The following is a 22,816-nucleotide window of genomic DNA, read 5'->3' on the forward strand; positions in this document are numbered from 1 at the left end:
GGATGTGCATAGGTTTTATATGCATAGGTTATGTGCAGATACCATGCCATTTTATAAAAGGGACTTAAGCATTGGAGGTTTTGGTGTCCACAGGGATTCTGGAACCAACCCCACGTGAATACAGAGAGATGACTGTATTTTCTTTTCAAAAGTTAGTATTTGTAGTGTTTTCTTGGAGCTGTGTATATGCGGTACTTCAATGACCTAACACTAGGTGTCGCTACCACATTGAGCTAAGAAAAGTGCAGCTGCTCCTTGAAAGGAAATTTTTGCCCTAAAGCTTTTTGTGTAGTTTTTATACACTAAAAGCTTTAGAGCAAATATGCAAGGGCATTCTTGAGGTAAATGCCAATTAGTCTACTATTTATTAGAGGTTGGGTGCCAATAGACCTTGCCATGTTAAGATTGTTAGCCAGGAAACAGTTTTTATGGGTTTCATTTGGGAGTAATATAAAGTTAGTGATTTGGGTACACTGGCAAGCAGAGAGAGGTTGAATATGGATGAAGTCCAGTGAAAAAAAATTGCCTTTGTTGAGAATAGGACCTTATTTTGTTTGGTGCATTCTCTTCTTCCTGGAAAGAGAATAGGTGGATCCTTAGACATCTACAGTGGGAGGACATTGGTTGTTATGGATGAATAAAAGCAGAAATGAAGAGTAATACTGAAGTAATTTCTGGAATTTAACCATATTGGTGGATTAAAATATCTTTTCCTGTAGTATGTTTCTTAAAGTATCACTCCAGAGAACTCTTGCATCTGAAACTTAATTTTTCCCTGTGTGCGAATAGTGGCGTGACTCTTGTTGATTTGACATAGGCAGTAGACATTACTGTGAGTTTGAAATTTATCATTGTAAGTTGGACTCTTTCTTACTTGAGATCTTTTTGATGATTTTCTACTCTAAAACAATATATTGTTTGGACCTAAGCTGATTTATAAGTCTGTGGAATGCAATTTTTTTTCCTATAAATGTTATTGAATATACATACAGTAAAATGCACAAATCTTAAGTGTACAGACTGAAAAAATATATATAACCTTCTAACCATCATCCTGGATTAAGATCTAGAACATTTCCAGTACCTCAAAAGAATCCCTTGTGCCACTTCCTTGGCAGTACTACCCTCTTTCCACCTCCAAGTAACCATTATTCTGCTATTCTGACTTCTATCACCATAGATTCTTTTTTTCTATTCTTGAATGTCTAAGAAATATGGTCATAGATTTAAAAGGTATGCTCTTATGTTCTGGCTTGTCTCTTAACATTATGACTGTAAGATTTGTTTTTATGCTATTGTGTGTAACATTAATTTTGCTGTGTTGTATCTATCATATGAATACAATAAATTTTGAAAAATCCATTATATGACTGATAGACATTTTTGTTGTTCCCAGTTTTTGAGTATTATTAATAAAGTTGCTCTGAAAATTCTTATATATGGTAATTTTTCATGGACGTAAACAAAAAATGGTAATTTTTGGTGTACGTAAACACTCATTTGTCTTGGGTGTTGACCTAGGAGTAGATTTATTGTGTCATAGGATAAGTACATGTTTACCTTTAGTAGGTACTGCCAAATAGTTTTCAAAAGTGTTTTTGCCAACTTTGTACTCTCACCAGAATTATGTGGAAGTTCTGTTTGTCCTGCATTCTCAGCAGCACTTGGTATTGTCAGTCTTTTTGATTTTGGCCATTCTGTTGCGGATGTGTTGATATCTTCTGTGAGGTTTTAAAAATGCTTTTTAGGGGGCTGGGTGTGGTGGCTCATGCCTGTAATCCCAGCACTTTGGGAGGCTGAGGTGGGTAGATCACGACGTCAAGAGATCGAGACCATCCTGGCCAACATGGTGAAACCCTGTCTCTATTAAAAATACAAAAAGTAGGCAGGCATGGTGGAGGGCACCTGTAGTCCCAGCTATTTTGGAGGCTGAGGCAGGAGAATCACTTGAACCCGGGAGGTGGAGGTTGCAGTGAGCCGAGATTGCGCCACTGCACTCCAGCCTGATGACAGAGCGAGACTCTGTCTCAAAAAAAAAAAAATGCTTTTTAGGCTGGGCACAGTGGCTCATGCCTGTAATCCTAGCACTTTGGGAGGAGGTGGGAGGATCCTTTGAGATTAGAAGTTTGAGACCACCCTGGGCAACATAGACCCTGTCTCTACCAAAAATGTGGCATGTGCCTGTGGTTCCAGCAACTCAGGAGGTTGAGGGGAGAGGATCACTTGAGTCTAGGAGATCAAGGCTATGGTGAGCTATGATCACGTTACTGCCCTCCAGCCTGGGCGACACAGGACACAGCAAGACCCTATTTCAAAAAATGCTTTTTATTTTGCAATAAATTTCAAACTTCCAGAAAATTTTATAATGTATATAAGGTATTCCTGTTGCTCATTGTGGAGATTCACCAATTACGGATTTTGCCTTATTTGCTTTGTCATTCTCTCAGTCTCTGTATCTATGCATATATTTTCTGAACCATAATTTCCATAAATTATTATTATTATTTTTGAAATGGAGTCTTGCTCTGTCGCCCAGGCTGGAGTGCAGTGGCGTGATCTCGCCCACTGCAACCTCTGCCTCCCGAGTTCAAGCAATTCTCCTGCCTCAGCCTCCTGAGTAGCTGGGACTACAGGCATGCGCAACCACGCTGAGGTAATTTTTTGTATTTTTAGTAGAGATGGGGTTTTGGCATGTTGGCCAGGCTCTTCTCAAACTCCTGGCCTCAAGTGATCCAGCCGCCTCGGCCTCCCAAAGTGCTAGGATTACAGACATGAGCCATTGTGCCTTGCCTGTTTTCATAAATTATTTAGTATAATTTCCTACAAATAAATATATAGCCATAGCACTGTCATCAAGCCCAGGACATTTAAATTTGATGCAGTAGTATTGTGGAAACTATTGTTCATATTCAAATTTCATCCATTGTCCCAATAGTCTACTTTATAGCTATTGTTACTTTTTCACTTTCTTTTTTTTTGAGATGAAGTCTCGCTCTGTTGCCCAGGCTGGAGTGCAGTGGTGCGATCTTGGCTCATTGCAACCTCTGCCTCCCAGGTTCAAGTGATTCTCCTGCCTCAGCCTTCTGAGTAGCTAGGACTACAGGCACCCGCCACCATGCCTGGCCAATTTTTTTTGTATTTTTAGTAGAGATGGGGTTTCACCATATTGGCCAGGCTGGTCTTGAACTCCTGATCTTGTGATCCACCTGCCTCGGCCTCCCAAAGTGCTGAGATTACAGGCATGAGCCACCGTGCCCGGCCTACTTTTTCACTTTCTTAAAATTTTCTTTTGATGAAAAAAAACCTGGTTCCGATTTTTTATCTTTTACTCTGTTATTATTTTTGTATCTTTGTTTGCTCTAAGGACATGAAAATATTCTTCTAGGCTGGGTGTGGTGGCTCATGACTATAATCCCAGCACTTTGAGAGGCCAAGGCAGGTGGGCCCCTTGAGGTCAGGAGTTCAAGACTAGCCTGGCCAACATGGTGAAACCGTTCGCTACTGAAAATACAAAAATTAGCTGGGCATGATGGTGTGTGCCTGTAATCCCAGCTACTTGGGTAGCTGAGGTGTGGGAATTGCTTGAACCCAGGAGGCACAGGTTGCAGTGAGCCGAGATCGCGCCACTGCACTCCAGCCTGGGTGACAGAGTGAGACTGTCTCAAAAAAAAAAAAAAAAAGGCCGGATGCGGTGGCTCACGCCCGTAATCCCAGCACTTTGGGAGGCCGAGGCGGTCTTATCACCTGAGGTCAGGAGTTCGAGACCATCTTGGCCAACACGGTGAAACCCCGTCTCTACTAAAAATACAAAAATTAGCTGGGTGTGGTGGAATGCGCCTGTAAGCCCAGCTACTTGGGAGGCTGAGGCAGGAGAATTGTTTGAATCCAGGAGTGGGAGGTTGCAGTGAGCCAAGATTGCCACTGCACTCTAGCCTGACGACAGAGTGAGACTTCATCTAAAAAAAAAAAAAAAATCATTTTCTTTTGGTGGGTTGTTGTTTTTACCTTTAGGTTTAAGATTCATTTAAAAAAAAAACAGCTTTGTATATGTGTGGTATGAGATGGGGTCAGGGTTATTTCTTTTTTGTTTCCTTTCCTTTTTTGTAGAGACAGAGTCTCATTCTGTTGCCCAGGCTGGGTGCAGTGGTGCCATTATAGCTCACTGCAGCCTTCAAGTCCTGGGCTCAGGTGATCTTCCTGCCTCAGACTCCTGAGCAACTAGTACTATAAGCATGTGCCACCATGCCCAGCTACTTAAAAAAATTTTTTTTTGTAGAGAGGGGCTCTCATTATGTTACGCAGGCTGGCCTTGAACTCCTGGCCCAAAGCAGTCCATCTGCCTAAGCCTTATTTCTTATTTATCTCTATTTTTAGAATAATGATACTCAATTGATTCAGCACCATTTCCTGAAAAGACCATTCTTTACCCAATTAATTGGAATAATACCATAGATCTGTAGTAATTCTTATACTCTATTTTTTCATTGGTTTAATTGTCTGCTTTTGAATTCTAAATATGCTAGAAACTCAATCTGAGAAAGTCCCAAAATAAACTTCCCAATTTCTTGCTCTTTGCTTTAAATCTATTTTATTTCCACTCTAGCCCTTCCTGCTAACATCTATATTTTTATTAGAATAGTACCATAATTTTTCCATTCAGCCACACTGAAATGTTCGGGTCTATGTCAAGTATTATGAGATGCAAATAAACTAAGATGTGAGCACTGTCTTGACAAGTATTATGAGATGCAAATAAACTAAGATGTGAGCACTGTCTTGAGGAGATAATTTCCTACTTGGGGGAAATGTCACTAAATATTTGCAGTCTGTGTCAGTGGTTCCCAACCAGGAATGATTTTGTTCTCCAAGGGGCCATTTGGCTATTTTTTTTCATTGTCATGATTGGGGATTGCTGCTGGCACGTGGTAGGTAGAAGCCAGAGATACTGCTACACATCCTATAATATACAGGACAGACTCCTCGAACAAAGAATTGTTCAGTCCAAAACATCAGTAGTGCTGAGGTTGAAAAACCTTGGTCTGTGTGATCAGTATTAGGATAGAGGTATGAATACAGTGCTGTAGAGCCCCCAAAGAATGACAGGATGCCTGGGGGAGGGTTTTTTTTTTCTTTTTGTTTTTTAATCCAGGATCAGACCTGAGGGAGTTTTGTTGTTGTTGTCATTGTTGTTGTTTTTGAGACGGAGTTTCGCTCTTGTTGCCCAGCCTGGAGTGCAATGGTGTGATCTCGGCTCACTGCAGCCTCCACCTCCTGAGTTCAAGCGATTCTCCTGCCTCAGCCTCCTGAGTAGCTGGGATTACAGGCATGCACCACCACACTTGGCTAATTTTGTATTTTTAGTGGAGATAGGGTTTCTCCATGTTGGTCAGGCTGGTCTCGAACTCCTGACCTCAGGTGATAAGACCGCCTTGGCCTCCCAAAGTGCTGGGATTACAGTCATGAGCCACTGCTCCCGGCCAGAGGGAGGATTTTTTTTTTTTTTTTTGAGACAGAGTCTCACTCTGTCGCCCAGGCTGGAGTGCAGTGGTGCGATCTCGGCTCACTGCAGTCTCCACCTCCCGAGTTCAAGTGATTCTCCTGCCTTAGCCTCCCAAGTAGCTGGGATTACAGGCATGCACCACCACTCTTGGCTAATTTTGTATTTTTAGTGGAGACAGGGTTTCTCCATGTTGGTCAGGCTGGTCTCGAACTCCTGACCTCAGGTGATCTGCCCGCCTTGGCCTCCCAAAGTGCTGGGATTACAGGCGTGAGCCACCGCGCCCAGCCAGAGGGAGGATTTTTTTTTTTTTTTTTTTTTGAGACAGGTCTCACTCTATTGCCCAGGCTGGAGTGCAGTGGTGCGATCTCGGCTCACTGCAAGCTCCGCCTCGCAGGTTCACGCCATTCTCCTGCCTCAGCCTCCTGAGTAGCTGGGACTACAGATGCCCGCCACCATGCCAGGCTAATTTTTTGTATTTTTAGTAGACACGGGGTTTCACCATGTTAGCTAGGATGGTCTCGATCTCCTGACCTCATGATCCGCCTGCCTCGGCCTCCCAGAGTGCTGGAATTACAGGCGTGAGCCACTGCTACTGCCCAAGAGGGAGGAGTTTTAACACTTGTGCTGCCTAGTAAAATTTCATAGAATATGAAAAAAAATGGTTATAACTGGAATATTCAGAATGCACCATACATTGTTTTAGGCATATTGCATATATTATTTATTATCCTGTCAATTTTACTAGTTAGCGTTAGTCTTATTTTACACTTGAAAAAATTAAGGGCTATATTTAACTAGGTCAAGTTCTTTAACAGATACCTTTTAAAAAACAGACTTTAAAAATTTTTTTATTTATTTATTTTTTAAACATATCACTGTATTTATTTTCTCTCAGGTAATTTTTCTATGGCTTCAACATTTTCTCTTCAAAATTAAAAGAAAAATATCCCAAAGTTTAGAACTGGATCTCTTGGCCCTTTCTCTTCTTATCTCCTCCCGGTTCAAAATGCTTACATCTCTGAATGACCAGCATCCTCTTGGATCTGCAGTTAGGCTCAACACATTCTGGCCTTAGCACAGTCTTCTTTGTGGTCTTAGCCTTCTTCAGGAAAATTGGCCTTCTCTGCCCACCATAGCCACTCTGCTTCCGATCATAGCGCCTCTTTCCCTGGGCATACAAGGAATCCTTGCTCTTACACTGTGTCACTTTGTGAGGCTGATGCTTGCCACACTTCTTACAGAAGGTTCTTCGGGTTTTAGGTACGTTGACCATCTTTGCAGCAGGGCTGTTCTGTCTATGTGATGAAAACGAGAAATGGCATCTGAGACTCTCGCCTCGCAAAGCTCTCGCCTGACAGGAAAGGAAAAAACAGACTTTATTTTTAAGGGCAGTTTTAGGTTCACGGCAAAATTGAGTAGAAAGTATACGGAGGTCCCGTATACCTCCTGCCTCCACATCGTGCACAACCTCCCCAACTGTCAACACCCCCAGCACCACAGTGGTAAAATTGTTACAATCCATGAGCATACATTGATATATTATTGTTACCCACAGTCCATAGCTTACAGTAGGTTTCATTTTTGGTGGTATACTTTTTTCCTTTTTTTTTTTTTTTTGACACAGGGTCTTGCTCTGTTGGCCATGCTGGAGTACAGTGGTGCGATCTCGGCTCACTGTAGCCTCTGCCTTCTAGGCTCAAGTGATCCTCCCACCTCAGCCTCCTGGGTAGCTGGGACTACAGGTGCATGCCACCATGCCTGGCTAATTTTTCTATTTTTTTGTAGAGATGGGGTTTCGCCATGTTACCCAGGCTGTTCTGGAACTCCTGACCTCAAGTGATCTGCCCACCTCGGCCTCCCAAAGTGCTGGGATTACAGGTGTGAGCCACCGTACCCGGCCTGGTTTTTGGTGATATACTTTCTATGTGTTTTGACAGATAATATAATGACAGGTATCCACCATTGTAATATCACACAGAATACTCTCACTGTCCTACACATCCTCTGTTCTCTATCTATTCATCCCTCCGTCCCTGATAAGCCCTGGGCACCCCTGATCTTTTTATCATGTCCATTCTTTTGCCTTTTCCTAGTTGGAATCACTGCATGGTAGGTAGCCATTTCAGATTGGTTTCTTTGACTTAGTAATATGCATATAAGGTTCTTTCATGTCTTTTCATGACTTGATAGCTTATTCAGATGCTGAATAATATTTCATTATATGGAATACCACAATTTGTTTATGACAGATATCTTTTTATTTTTATTTTATTTTATTTTATTTTTGAGATGGAGTCTCACTTTGTCGCCTAGGCTGGAGTACAGTGGGGTGATCTTGGCTCACTGCAACCTCCACCTCCTGGGTTCAAGTGATTCTCCTGCCTCAGCCTCCCAAGTAGCTGGGATTACAGGTGCCCGCCGCCATGCCCAGCTAATTTTTGTACTTTTAGTAGAGACGGGGTTTCACCATGTTGGTCAGGCTGGTCTCGGACTCCTGACCTCAAGCAATCTACCGCCTCAGCTTCCCAAAGTGTTGGGATTACAGGCATGAGCCACCACACCCAATAATATCTTTTTAAAAATAAAGATAATATACATACTCTGAAATGCACAAATCTCAGGTCTATATTTTGGTGATTTTTACTTGTGTATATGTGTTTGTATATATGTGTGTTTATGTATGTCTGTAAGCATGCTTGTGTGTATACACAAGTACATGAAACCACCATTGGGGAGAAAATGTAGAACATTTTTGTACTCATAAGATTTTCCAGTCAATATTTCTCCTCCTTCCAGGATAAGATAATCACTATTCTGACCCCATATTAGTTTTGCATGCATTGAACTTCATATAAACAGAGGCACACAGTATGTACTCTTTTGCATCTGTTCTCTTTTGCTAAATATACTTTTTAGATTCATCTGTGTTGTTGCTATATCATGGTAGTTTGCATTTTTTGTTTTTATTATTGTGTTTTATTTCACTATTTAAATATACCATAATCTGTTTAGTTATTTTCTTTTTGATGGGCTTTGTGTTTCTGGCCTTTGCCTATAATGAATAAAGTGTCTGTGAACATTCTTGTAGATATGTGGACTCTTTTTTTTTTTTTTTTTTTAAGATACCTAGTGAAATTGCTTAGTCACAGGGTAGGTGGCATATGTTTAACTATTAGAAATTGTGGCCCCACCACCTCCAAAACAAAAAGAAATTGCCGAAGCATTTTCCAAATAGGCTGTATTGTTGTATATTTCCATTTGCAGTATCTGGGAGTTACAGTTGTTCCACTTACTACTTACATTGATGATGTCAGTCATTAAAAAAAATCATCTTGTTAATCTTACAAGTTAATATGATAGCTATTTTATGGAAAAAACTTTTAGACTTCTATTTAATATAAACAGTTTCTCCTTGGTTAATTATCTATTGCAAATCTATCTTCTTTAATCAATGGGTTAAATCAAGATAGGTTTACAATACCATTAAAATGTAACAAATTCAGTCTTTTAAAAGTGGAAAGAGGCGATGAACCAAAATTGGTTTATCTGTTGCACTGCTTTCTCTCTTCACTTTTCAATTGAACACCTATCAGCTTGTAATAAAATAATAAAGAGAATCCAGTTTGTATGTCTGAGTGATTATGAAGTGTTTATGACAGCCGCTAGGCCGACACTCTCTATAATGGTGTTACATTGACTTCTGAACACCTTCTCGTCTGCCTCCAGGCGTGTGTGTCAGTGTAGTCTGAGTGGTTTTACATTAACATCTACCCTGAGTAAGATCTTTTGACTACCAAAGTGTTAGTTGCAAATGGAAGATACCATTAAGGCGGCTTCAAAGGACTGGAATGATATTTGGATTGGTGCATGCTGAAGTAATGGCTAGAGTTTTGAAGTATAATGTCTAAATCAGTGTTGCATAACTGAAGGAACATGTGAGTTCAAACGGCTTTTCTTTGATCTTCCTTTAGAAAATCAGTCTGAAGGGGAAAGGTTAAAGTTGCCTTAAAACACTCCTTTCTATGTGTGTAAAAATCTGGAAGTATGAAAATATGATTACAAGTTCCATTCATTATTTGTGTTCTGTGGTTTTCGTATTGTTCTTGAAATTTACTTCCTGCCTGCCTGAAGTTTTGTATTATGAATTTAGTGTCAAGACCAAAATACAGACCAGGTTGCTGTTTTCTTTATGTGGTCAGCAAATATCTGTTCTATAAGTTGTTAGTCCTCACAAATATGCATTTTAGGCGATTTTTGTGGCTTGCATTTTTTTTCTTGATGGTATACACAGTAGGTTACAGAGATACTGCCACTCTGATATGAACTGAATCATTTGTGGTTAGGCAGGCAAAAAACAAAACAAAACAAAAAACTTGTTCCCCTCTTCCTCCTAATTTTAGGAGCTTTCAAAAGGACTACTCTTTACTATTAGGAAAACTTTCCTCAAACTATGCTATCTTAAGTTTTTAAAATTGTGGAGGCAGAGCTGTAAAAAATAAAATAATACACTAACAGTGACTTGTTAGAGAAAAAAAGGCCTGAGTTTAAGAACTATTTTGAATATAGTGTATTTATAGGAGATTCTGATGCCTGTTTGGGCTGGTTATTTTTGGCAGCCTTTTTCTTTGTTTCCTTATCTATAAAATGAAAATATATTATCAAATTGGCTTACAGGGTGTTTTGAGGGAGAGACTGTCAGCTTTCAGTAGAGCTGGCTCTGTAGTTACTGTGGCCACTCATGTAGCTAGGTGAGTTCTTTTTGTTGCTTCTTAACTGAATTCCTTAGTATAAGATGATACCTGCCATGCCTCCCACATTCTCCTTTATGTTTTTACAATTTCTCCCTAATTAAAAGTAAATTATTGTTATTAATTTTTAAGTTAAAAAAACTATAATGAATAAATCTTTTTAAGGAACTTCATTCCTTCCAGTTGTATCTGTATGATTAGTACATGTGAAGTAATTAGCAAATTGATAACTATACACGTGTTTGTTTGCTTGTTTGTTTGTTTATTTATTGAGACAAAGTCTTGCTTTGTCGCCCAGGCTTGAGTGCAGTGGCATAATCTTGGCTCACTGCAACCTCTGCCTCCCAGTTCAAGTAATTCTCGTGCCTCAGCCTCTTAAGTAGCTGGGATTACAGGTGTGCGCCATCACGCCCAGCTAATTTTTGTATTTTTAGTAGAGATAGGGTTTCGCCATGTTGGCCAGGCTGGTCTCAAACTCCTGACCTCAGGTGATCTGCCCACCTCACCCTCCCAAAGTGCTGGGATTACAGGCATCCTGGCCTTAATGTATATATTTAAATGGGTTACGTGAGGTGTTTTTGTTGCTTTAGGAACTGAATTCCTTAGTAGAAGTAGAAGACTTTCTTTCTCTAATCTGTATATTTTTACCTTTTATCCTTGATTTTTTTTCTTCCTATTATGGAAGATTAACATTTATTTGTGGGATTTTAACATTTTCTATATATGTTTAAATTAATAGGCTTTATTTGTTTGAGTAGTTTTAGGTTTACAGAAAATTGAGGTGAAAATACAGAGACCTCTCATGTATCCGCTTATCACCCTCCTATTTTTTTTTTTTTTTTTTTTTTTTTTTTGAGGCAGAGTCTCATTTTGTCGCCCAGGCTGGAGTGCAGTGGCATGATCTCGGCTCACTGCAACCACCGCCTTCCAGGTTCAAGCAATTCTCCCGTCTCAGCCTCCCAAGTAGCTGGGATTATAGGTGCTTGCTACCACTGCTAATTTTTGTATTTTTAGTAGAGATGGGGTTTCGCGATGTTGTCCAGGCTGGTCTCAAACTCTTAACCTCAGGTGATCCACCAGCCTCAGCCTCCCAAAGTGCTGGGATTATAGGTGTGAGCCACCGCGCCCGGCCAGCCCTCCTATTTTCAACTATTAACATTTGCATTAGTATAGTACATTTAGTACAATTGATGAGCTTGTATTGACACATTATTAATAACTAAAGTCCTTAGATTAACTTTTTCTCCCCAATAGGATTGTATTGGTGTTACTTTTTAGCTTTTTAAACTACTGATCTTTTTAACTACTGATCTTCATTTGTGTCCATATGGTTAGTACATGTGAAACAATTAGATAAGATTGGTAACTCTGCATTTATATGTTTAAATGGGCTATTTTTAGATCGCTGGTAGCAAGGAAAACAAGTTGCAAGTAAAAACATATAAATAGATAAAACTTAGGGAGGGTGGAGACTGGCTTGATCTTGGATGAGATTATGAAGACTAGTGAGATAAAACCTGCTACATAGACAAGATGCTGCGTGGAGATGCGAGGGTGGAGACTGGGTTGATCTTGGATGGGATTATGAAGACTAGTGTGATAAAACCTGCTACATAGACAAGATGCTGCTTACCACCTTGGTAGTAGTTCTTTTCTCCAAGGCTATAAATCATAGGAAGTAATGTATTAGTGAGTTCAAGAACGGGGCTGGGTGTGGTGGCTCACACCTGTAATCCCAGCACTTTGGGAGGCTGAGGCGGGCAGATCACGAGGTCAAGAGATCAAGACCATCCTGGCCAACATGGTGAAACCCCGTGTCTACTAAAAATACAAAAATTAGCTGGGCATGGTGGTGCGCACCTGTAGTCCCAGCTACTCAGGAGGCTGAGGCAGGAGAATCGCTTGAACCTGGGAGGCGGAGGTTGCAGTGAGCCAAGATCGCACCATTGCACTCCAGCCTGGCGACAGAGCGAGACATCGTCTCAAAAATAAATAAATAAATAAATAAATAAAAAAGACCTGAGCACTGAGCTGTACCAAAATGTATTCTTCAATATGGTATTTTAATAAATTTCTACGTATTAAATATTAATAGCACGACTTGAGATCAGGAGAGCTAAGGTATATTATGCTAAATAACATTAAGGTAGAATAGTGAGACCAATATAGACTGAATCATTCATTCATCAATTTATTCATTCAACAAGCATCTCTTTGGATTAACTATCATTTATTGAGTGCCAATTATTATATACTATCAAATATACAATTATACATTTAACAAATATAAAATTTATATATTGTTGCCTGGTTAGATAAATATGTTATTAACCTTATTTTAAAACAAAACTCAGATTTAGTAAATTTATATAGCTAATAAGCACAGTCCATTTTCTTTTCTACTAAACTGTTAGAATCATTGATTTTGTTGATTTGTAAAATTTGTAACAGATAATCTGGTGTATTTTTCATATTTTGCATTGTTGTGATAGGACATGATTTTTGGAATAAGACCAAAATGTCTGGGGTCTCAGGTATTGGCTGCTCTTGCTCCCTCTCTTCCCAGGTGAAATTAGAGCAGTTACTAATTCAGAAGACTCTTGACATGAAAGATATTTTTGACAGAAAGGCAAAATGCACTGGAGATAAACATGAGGCATTCTTTTCCTATGATCTTCCATGTCTAGTGGCCAATTTTAAATACTGGATGTTTGGTTGGGTGTGGTAGCTGACGTCTATAATCCTAGCACTTCTAAGAGACTGAGGTGAGATGATTGCTTGAGCCCAGGAGTTCGAGACCAGCCTGGGCAACTTTGTGAGACCCCCGTCTCTACAAAAAAATTTTTAAAAAGTTAGCTGGGCATGGTGGCATGTACCCGTGGTCCCAGCTTCTTGGGAGGCTGAGGTGGGAGAAATGCTTGAGCCCAGGAAGTTGAGGCTGTAGTGAGCATTGATCACGCCACTGCACTCCAGCCTGGGTGACAGATCCAGACCTTGTCTCAAAAAAAATCAGATTGTTTTCTTATTGTTGAGTTTTAAAAGTTCTTTGTATATTTTAGATAACAGTACTTTATCAGATGTGTCTTTTGCAAATGTTTTCTCAGTTTATGGCTTGGCTTATGCTCTTGACAATGTCTTTTGGAGTGTAGAAGTTTTAAATTTTAACCAAGTCTAGCTTATTTTTTTCTTACATGGATGGTGCTATTGGTGTATCAAAAAAATCATCACTATACCCAGTATCATCTAGGTTTTCTCCTGTTATTTATTTAGTTTGAGAGACAAAGTCTTGCTCTAATCCCCAGGCTAGAGTTTTGCTTTACTACCCAGGCTTCTATTACCCAGTAATGCGATCCTAGCTCACTACAGCTTTAAATTGTGGGCTCAAGTGATCCTCCTGCTTCAGCTTCCTGAGTAGCTAGGGCGACAGGTGCACACTACCACACCCAGTTAATTTTTAGATTTTTAGTAGAGATGGAGTCTTGCTGTGTTGCCCAGGCTGGTCTTGAACTCTTGGCCTCAAGCAGTCCTCCCACTTCAGCCTCCCAAAGTGCTGGGATTACAGGTGTGAACCACTGTGCCCAGACTCCTATATTATTTTTTGAGTTTTAGACTTTCGTGTTTCACATTTAGATCTGTAATCCATTTGGAGTTAATTTTTGTGAAGGGTGTAAGGTCTGTGTCTACATTCATTTTATTGCATGTGGGTGTCCAGTTTTTTCAGCACTATTTGTTGAAAAGACTATCTTGGCTCCATTGTATTATCTGTGCTATTATGTCAAAGATCAATTGACTGTATTTATGTGGGTCTATGAACTCTTTGTTCTGTCCCATTGATCTTATTATCTAGTCTTTCACCAATACTACACTGTTTTGGTTACTGTAGCTTTAAAGTAAGTCTTGAAATCAGATAGCATCAGTGTTCTGACTTTGCTTTCTCCTTCGTATTTAGTTGGCTATTCTGAATTTTTTACCTCTCCATAGAAACTTTAGAATTGATTTGTTGATAGCTACAGAATAACTTGCTTTGATTTTGATTGGGATTACATTGAATGTATACATTAAGTTGGAAAGAACTGACATCTTGACAATATTGAGTCTTCCTATCCATGAATATGGAATGTCTCTTCATTTATTTAGTTCTTTTTTGATATGTTTCATCAGTTCTATAGTTTTCCTCATATAGATTGCATACATATTTTATTAGATTTATACCTACGTATTTCATTTTTGGTGGCACTAATGTACATGGTAATGTCTTTTTAAATTTCAAATTCCACTTGTTTAATGCTTGTATATAAGAAAGTGACTTTTGCGTATTAACCTTGTATCCTGCAACCTTGCTGTAATTGCTTATCAATTCCAGTTTTTTGTGAATCATTTGTATTTTATACATAGATGATCATGTCTTCTGTGAACAAAGCCAGTTTTCTTTCTTTCTTTCCCATTTTTATACCTTTTATTTCCTTTTCTTGTCTTACTGTATTAGCTAGGGTCATGTTAAAAAACCTGGCGAGAGGGGACATCCTTACCTTGTTCCTGATCTTAGTGGAACTGCTTTGAGTTTCTCATCATTCAGTATGATTTTTTATTTTATTTTATTTATTATTTTATTGTATTTTATTTTATTTTTGAGACAGGGTCTCACTCTGTCACCCAGGCTTGAGTGCAGTGGCATGATCTCAGCTCACTACAACCCCTGCTTTCTGAGCTCAGGTGATCCTCCCAACTCAGCCTCCTGAGTAGCTGGGACCACAGGTGCATGCCACCATGCAGCACTAATTTTTGTGTTTTTTATAGAGACAGGGTTTCGCCATGTTGCCTAGGCTTGTCTCAAACGCCTGGGTTCAAGCGATCCACTCACCTCTACTTCCTGAAGTGCTGGGATTACAGGTTAAGTGATGTTAGCTGGACTTTTTTTGTAGATGTTCTTTAATCAGGTTGAGGAAGTTCCCTTCTATTCCTAGTTTCTGAGGAGTTTTTTTCTTTTTCTTCATAAATAGGTGTTGGATTTTGTCATATACTTTTTCTGCATCTATTATTTGACCATGTGATTTTTACCATGTAGCTTATTGATGTGATGGCTTATGTTAAGTGAGCCATTAAGTGAGTGTAAGTGAGCTATTACATTAAGTGAGCCATTCAACATTTTTTGAATGTTGAACCAGCTTTGCATACCTGGTGTGAATTCCACTTGGTTCTTTATTTTATTTTCAGAGACAGGGTCTCACTTCGTCACCCAGGCTGGAGTGCAGTGGTGCAATCATAGCTCACTGTTAACCTCAAACTCCTGGACTCAAGTGATCCTCCTGCCTTTGCCTCCCAAAGTGCTTGGATTACAGGTGTGAGCCACTGTGCCCAGCCTATAATTCTTATTATACATTGTTGGGTTTGATTTGCTAGTATTTTGTTGAGGATTTTCACATCTATGTTCATGAGAGATATTGATCTGTGGTTTTCTTGTAATGTCTTTTTTTTTCTTACAGGCGTGTACCACCATGCCCAGCTAATTTTTTTGTATTTTTAGTAGAGACGGTGTTTCTCCATGTTGGCCAGGCTGGTCTCAAACTCCTGGCTTCAAGTGATCCACCAACCTCAGCCTCCCAAAGTGCTGGGATTACAGGAGTGAGCCACCACACACAGCCTAACGTCTTTTTTGTGGTTCTGGTGTTAGAGTAATACTGGCCTCCTAAAATGATTTAGGAAGCATTCTCTATGCTTCTGTCTTCCAAAGAGAATGATAAAGAATTGGTATTATTTCTTTCTTAAATGTATGGTAAAATCCACCAGTGAATTCATCTGGTCCTGGGTGCTTTCTATTTTGGAAGGTTATTAATTACTGAGTCAATTTCTTTAATAGGTGTAGACCTATTCAGGTTGTCTATTTATTGTTGTGTGAGTTTTGGCAGATTGTGTCTTTCAAGGGGTTGGTCCATTTCATCTAGGTTATCAAACTTGTGGGCATAGAGTTGTTCGTAATGTTCCTTTATTATCCTTTTAATGTCCATGGGATCTTCAGTGATCTCCCCTCTTTTCCTTCCCTCCCTCCCTCCCTCCCTTCCTTCCTCCCTTCCTCCCTTCCTCCCTTCCTCCCTTCCTCCCTTCCTCCCTTCCTCCCTTCCTCCCTTCCTCCCTTCCTCCCTTCCTCCCTTCCTCCCTTCCTTCCTTCCTTCCTTCCTTCCTATTTTTGAGACCGAGTCTTGCTCTGTTGCTGAGGCTGGAGTGCAATGGCGCGATCTTGTCTCACTGCAACCGCTGCCTCCCAGGTTCAAGCGGTTCTCTTGCCTCAGACTCCTGAGTAGCTGGGATTGCACGCATGCACCACCACGCCTGGCTAATTTTTGTATTTTTAGTAGAGACAGGGTTTCACCATTTTGGCCAGGCTGGTCTTGAACTCCTGACCTCAGATGATTCACCTGCCTCGGCCTCCCAAAATGCTGGTATTACAGACGTGAGCCACTGAGCCCAGACTCCCCTCTTTCATTTCTAATATTAGTAGTTTGTGCCTTCTCTGTTTTTTTTTCAATTAGCTTGGCTAGAGTCTTAATTTTATTCATCATTTCAAAGAACCAGCTTTTGGTTTCATTGATCTTCTCTATTGATTTTCTGTTTTCAATTTCATTGATTTCTGCTCTATTTTATATTATTTATTTTCTTCCACTTACTTTGGATTCAATTTGCTCTTCTTTTTCTAGTTTTCTTTAAGGTGGAAGGTTAGATTTTTAATTTTAGAACTTTCTTGTTTTATAATATATTCAGTCAGTGCTACAGATTTCCCTCTATGCACTGCTTTCACTGCATTTCACAAATTTTCTTAAGTTGTATTTTCATTTTCATTAGTTAAACATGTTTAAACATTTCTCTGGAGCTTTCTTCTTTGACCTATGTGCTATTTAGAATTATGTTGTTTAATCTTCAAATATTTGGTTATTTTCCAGCTTTCTATTTTTAATTTCTACCTTAATAATTCTATTGTGGTCATTGAATGATTTCTGTTCTTTTATTTTTTATTTATTTTATTATTATTATTATTATTTTTTGAGATGGAGTCTCACTCTTGTTGCCCGGGCTGGAGTGCAGTGGTGCAATCTTGGCTCACTACAACCCTTGCCTCTTCGGTTCAAGCGATTCTCCTGCCTCAGCCTCCCAAGTAGCTGGGATTACAGGCATGTGCCACCACACCCGGCTACTTTTTGCATTTTTAGTAGAGATGGGGTTTCACCATGTTGGCCAGGCTGGTCTCAAACTCCTGATCTCAGGTGATCTGCTTGTTGGCCTCCCAAAGTGCTGGGATTACAGGCGTGAGCCACTGTGCCCAGCCTGTTCTTTTAAATTTGTTAAGGTGTGTTTTGTGGTCCAGAAGATGCCCTATCTTAGTGAATGTTCCATGTCTGCCTGAAGAATGTTTATTGGGCTACTGTTGTAAGAAGTAGTTTATAGATGTCAGTTATATCCAGTTGACTGATGGTGCTGTTGAGTTCAACTATGTCCTTTTGTGCTTTTCTGGCTGCTGGATCTGTTCGTTTCAGATAGAGGGGTGTTAGAGTCTCTAATAGTGGATTCATCTCTTTCTCTTTGCAATTCTGTCAATTTTTGCTTCATGTATTTTGGTGCTGTGTTGTTAAGCACATATGTAGTAAGCACCGATTAAGTCTTCTTGGGGTATTGACCCCTTTATCATTATGTAATATCCCCCTTTTTCCCTGACAAGTTTCTTTGCCTTGAAATCTGCTCTGTCTGAAGTTAATACAGCTGTGGTTGCCTTCTTTTGATTAGTGTTAGCATGGTATATCTTCCTACATCCTGTTACTTTTAATCCCTGTCTTTATATTTAAAGTGAATTTCTTCTATACAACATACAGTTGGATCTTGTGTTTTAATCCGTTTTCACAATCTCTGTTGTTTGACATATTTAGACCATTGATGTTTAACGTGATTATTGATATAGATGGATAAATAACTACCATATTTGTTGCCCTTGTTTTTATTTTTTTGTATTTTTTAAAGTTTTTTCTTGTGAAAGGGGCTTGGTCTTCTGCCCGGGCTGCAGTGCAGTGGCATGAACACAGCTCACTGTAGCCTCGAACTCCTGGGCTTAAATGATCCTCCTGCCTCAGCCTTCCATGTAGCAAGCCATCATGACTGGCAAATTTTATTTTTTTTATTGTTGCTTTGTTTTTTTCTTTTTTTATCTTTCATACTTTTGCTGCTTTTTTAGTTTGAGCATTTTATATGATGTTGTTTCTTACCTTTCTTAGCATATCATTTTTACTACATTTTAAACTTCTTTTAGTGATTGTCCTGGAGTTTGCAAAATACATTTATAACCAATGCATGTCCACTTTCAAATAACACTATACTGCTTCATGGGTAGTGCAATACCTAATATTAACAAACTATTCATAATTCTCTCTTGTTTCTTGTATCATTGCTGTCATTTACTTCACATATGCATAAGTGCATATATATACACACACAATACCACACATATATACATACACATACATAATTGAGTACGTTATTGCTATTATTTTGAACAAACTATTATCTGTAAAAAAATCAGTAAGAAAAATAAGTTTTGGGTCAGGCGCAGTGGCTCATGCCTGTAATCCCAGCACTTTGGGAGGCTGAGGCAGGTGGATCACCTGAGGTCAGGAGATCAAGACCAGCCTGGTCAATGTGGTGAAACCCTGTCTCTACTAAAACTACGAAAATTAGCCAGGTGTAGGGGCAGGCACCTGTAATACCTGCTACTTGGGAGGCTGAGGCAGGAGAATTGCTTGAATTCAGGAGGCAGAGGTTGCAGTGAGCTGAGATCACGCCATTGTACTCCAGCCTGGGCGACAAGAGCAAAACTCTGTCTGAAAAAAAAGGAAAGAAAAATAAGTTTTATTTTACCTTCACTTATTCTTCTCTGTTGTTTTTATTTCCTTATGTAAATCTGAGTTTCTGACCTATATTGTTACCTTTTTCCCTGTAGAACTTCTTTTAACATTTCTTGCAAGGCAGGTCTACCAGCAACAAATTCCCTCGGTTCCTGTTTGTCCAAGAAAGTTTTTGTCTTTTGTTTTTGAAGGATGAGTTTTCAGGATACAGAATTAGAGGTTGCTGTTTTTTTTTTTTTTTTTCTTTCACACAACACTCTAAGTGCTTCACTCTCTTCTTGCTTGCATCGTTTATGAGGAAAAGGCAATGTAATTCTTATCCTTTCTCTTCTACAAGTAGATAATTTTTCCTTTGGCTTCTTTCAAGATTTTTTCTTTATCTTTGATTTGTTTGAAATTTGAAAATGGTATGCCTTGGTGTAGGGTTTTTTGGGGCATTTATCCCTCATGCTGTTCTCTGAGCTTACCAGTTCTGATTCTGGTTCTGATGCTTGTTGAGTCTCTTCAGATTGTATTGTTTGCCTTTTAGTATGCTTTCTAATTTTTTGTTAAAAGGAAGATATGGTCCATGTGTGGTGGCTCACACCTGTAATCCCAGCAGTTTGGGAGAGTGAGGCGGGTGGATCACTGAGGCCAGGAGTTCAAGACTAGCCTGGGCAATATGGTGAAACCTTGTCTCTACAAAAACATACAAAAAAATTCAGCTGGGCATGGTGGTGGGCACCTGTAGTCCCAGCTACTTGAGAGGCTGAGGTGGGAGAATCACTTGAGCCCAGGGGGGCCGAGGCAGCAGTGAGCCGAGATCATGGTACTACACTCCAGCCTGGGTGACAGGGTGAGACCCTGTCTCAAAAAAAAAAAAAAAAAAAAGAAAAGAAAAAAAGGGAGGATATGATGTATTGGGTAAAAGGAACTATGGTAAATGGGACGTTAGTAATTGAGTGGCGGTGTGTGGGGAGGGAAACCATTCTACAGTCCTGTGGGTAAGTTTTAGTCCTTTGTTTCTCATTATTTTTTTGAGTGTGTGTGGTGTGTTTTTTAACATCCTCAAGTGAGACAGGAAGGTAAGAGGAGATTGGATTTGGGTATTTACCTTTCCCCAGGTAGGTTAAGCTCTGATATAACCCCAGCAAGTTAGGCTCTCATAAAGTAGTTTCTGTTGAGGCCAGGCTTTGTTAAGAACAGAATGATCTGGTCTGGCATATTTCAAGATGGTTCCATTTTCACACCCACTGCCAGAGGCTCGAGGGGATTTTTATTCAGTATTGGCTGTTAGAGCCTGGTGGAGCTCCTGGAGTTAAAACACATCAGTGTGAGGGCCCCTAGGTCTGGGTTCCCCTGGAATTTTTACTTTTTACAATTTTTAATTATTACATTTTACAATGTCTTGTCCACATTGAGCCTCTAGAAATTTGTCAATCACAGTTTAGGTGTTCCTACCTTGGTACTGAGTCCTGAGGTTCTCGCTTGTGGATTTCTGCCCTGGTAAATTGTGATTCTCTGTATCAGCCTGTTTGTCTCTCCAATTTTGGGGGCAGCAGTTTGCTCTATGACGTCATTTTTCTGACGGATGTAAGAAGAGCTGTTCAGCTTTTTACCTGTTGTCAGATCTAAGTGAAGTATTCTGAGCTGCATGTGTTGGCCTGGAAACTGAAAGTCTGAATGTTCACAAATCAGTGTATTTCAGCTTCGAAGGACATTGTGTTGCTAGAACCTAATCATTGCACCTTAGTTTGAGGGAAGGATTGGTCATTATTGTATTTGGAATTAAGATATGAATTTCATTATGTACAAAAAAACTCTACTTATTCCAAGAGCTGCTTAATCGAGTCCTTGAATCTCATTAATATCCTGTACTATCATACCTATCTATTGTCCTTCAGGACAAAAGTCTTACATCATCTGCCCTCGTGGAGGGCCATTATAATAAAGACTAATTATTTATATATTTAATTTGAGGCAGCATTACATATCCATTGGAGACTGATTTATGCATTTCAGTTACCATGCATCTATTGATTTAAATCCATAATTTTTGGACACCTACCAGAATGGCTGACACTAAATATTGGCTAGGATGTGGAGCAGATAGAACTCTTTTACGTTGCTGATGGAAGTGTAAATTGGTACAATCACATTGGAAAATTAAATCTACAAAAGATACACATGTGCCTGCCCTAATATACAGAAGTAGTTACTCTACTAGATATATATCCAAGAGAAATACATATACATGTTTACTAAAAGACATTTGTGAGAATGTTTATATCAATATTCTTTATTATGTTGTTTTCAAAATGGTAAAACAGTGATCTCATACAACTATATAAGGGACAGATATCCTGCATTTTTTTTAACTCATTGATTAGGGATTTGGGATGTTATTATAGCTGGTTCCAAGAAGAAGGTGAATATCACAGAGAAGCAATTAGGAATACTGAAATAAATTTTCTAATAGATACAAGCTTGGTTAATATTCTGTTGGGCACTAAAATGTACTGTTTGGAATAATCTTTTCTACAGAGTGGAATTCACTTGTATCTCTACCAGACAAAATTCATTTGCATTTCTGTGCACAAGAATAAATTGCATTACTATCAGTTTTTGACAGCTCAGAGTATTGTACAGTAGCCCAGTCAAAGACAAAGTGTGGATCCCCTATAGAATCAGATAACCCCAAAGGGTCTGCTAGAGAGCTCTTGGTAATCCATAGAAAAAACACAGAACACAAAGTAATCTATTCAGCATTTCAAAATCTTTCACAATTTTCCTTGACATCTTTTTTTTTTTTTTTTTTTTTTTGAGACTGAGTCTTGCTCTGTTGCCTAGGCTGGAGTGCAATGGTGCAATCTCAGCTCACTGCAACTTCCGCCTCCTGGGTTCAAGCAATCTTCCCACCTCAGCCTCCCGAGTAGCTGGGACTACAGGTGTGTGCCACCATGCCCGGCTAATTTTTGTATTTTTGGTAGAGACAGCTTTTCACCATGTTGGCCAGGCTGGTCTCGAACTCATGACCTCAAGTGTTCCACCCACCTTGGCCTCCCAAAGTGTTGGGATTATAAGGCATGAGCTACTGTGCCTGGCCTCCTTGACATCTTAAGAGCTAAAAACTAGAAGTAAAAAAGTAAAAACAACTCAGAGGTCCATGAACAGTAGTACAATGGATAAAATTGTAATATTTTCGGCCAGGCACGGTGGCTCACGCCTGTAATCCCAGCACTTTGGGAGGCCGAGGTGGGCAGATCACAAGGTCAGGAGATTGAGACCATCCTGGCTAACACAGTGAAACCCCGTCTCTACTAAAAATACAAAAAATTAGCCGGGCATGGTGGCACGTGCCTGTAGTCCCAGCTACTTGGGAGGCTGAGGCAGGAGAATGGCGTGAACCCAGGAGGTGGAGCTTGCAGTGAGCCAAGATCGCGCCACTGCACTCCAGCCTGGGTGACAGAGTGAGACTCCTTCTCAAAAAAAAAAAAATTGTAATATTTTCATACAATGGAAATCTATATAGCAATATGTATAAAACTACAATTCCATGCAACAACATGAATTAATTCCATAAGCATAGTAATGTGTGAAAGAAGCCATTCCCAAGGGTACATATTGTGGGAACCCATTTACATTAAGATGAACAAGTAGAACTTAAAGTAATAGAAATCAGGATTGTAGTTATGGCCACTCTTGAG

At 39.6% G+C, this 22,816-nt stretch overlaps 2 protein-coding genes across 17 annotated transcripts in view; one reads left to right on the forward strand and one right to left on the reverse strand.

Moving 5' to 3' along the window:
* BCAS3 (BCAS3 microtubule associated cell migration factor) overlaps window positions 1–22,816 on the forward strand; it is a 718,021-nt gene that overhangs the window by 43,349 nt on the left and 651,856 nt on the right. The gene's annotated exons all lie outside the window — the stretch shown is intronic.
* On the reverse strand, window positions 6,380–6,848 carry LOC737022 (large ribosomal subunit protein eL42-like). The gene has a single exon (XM_009433001.5). The coding sequence runs from the start codon at window positions 6,771–6,773 to the stop codon at window positions 6,456–6,458; it is 318 nt and encodes a 105-aa protein (XP_009431276.3). The 5' UTR covers window positions 6,774–6,848; the 3' UTR covers window positions 6,380–6,455.

The sequence above is a fragment of the Pan troglodytes genome, chromosome 19 (assembly GCF_028858775.2).
Source record: "Pan troglodytes isolate AG18354 chromosome 19, NHGRI_mPanTro3-v2.0_pri, whole genome shotgun sequence".
Lineage (NCBI taxonomy): Eukaryota > Metazoa > Chordata > Mammalia > Primates > Hominidae > Pan > Pan troglodytes.

What these genes read in the sequence shown, in the direction of transcription:
- LOC737022 (XM_009433001.5), bottom strand. Translation starts at nt 6,773, where the DNA reads ATGGTCAACGTACCTAAAACCCGAAGAACCTTCTGTAAGAAGTGTGGC.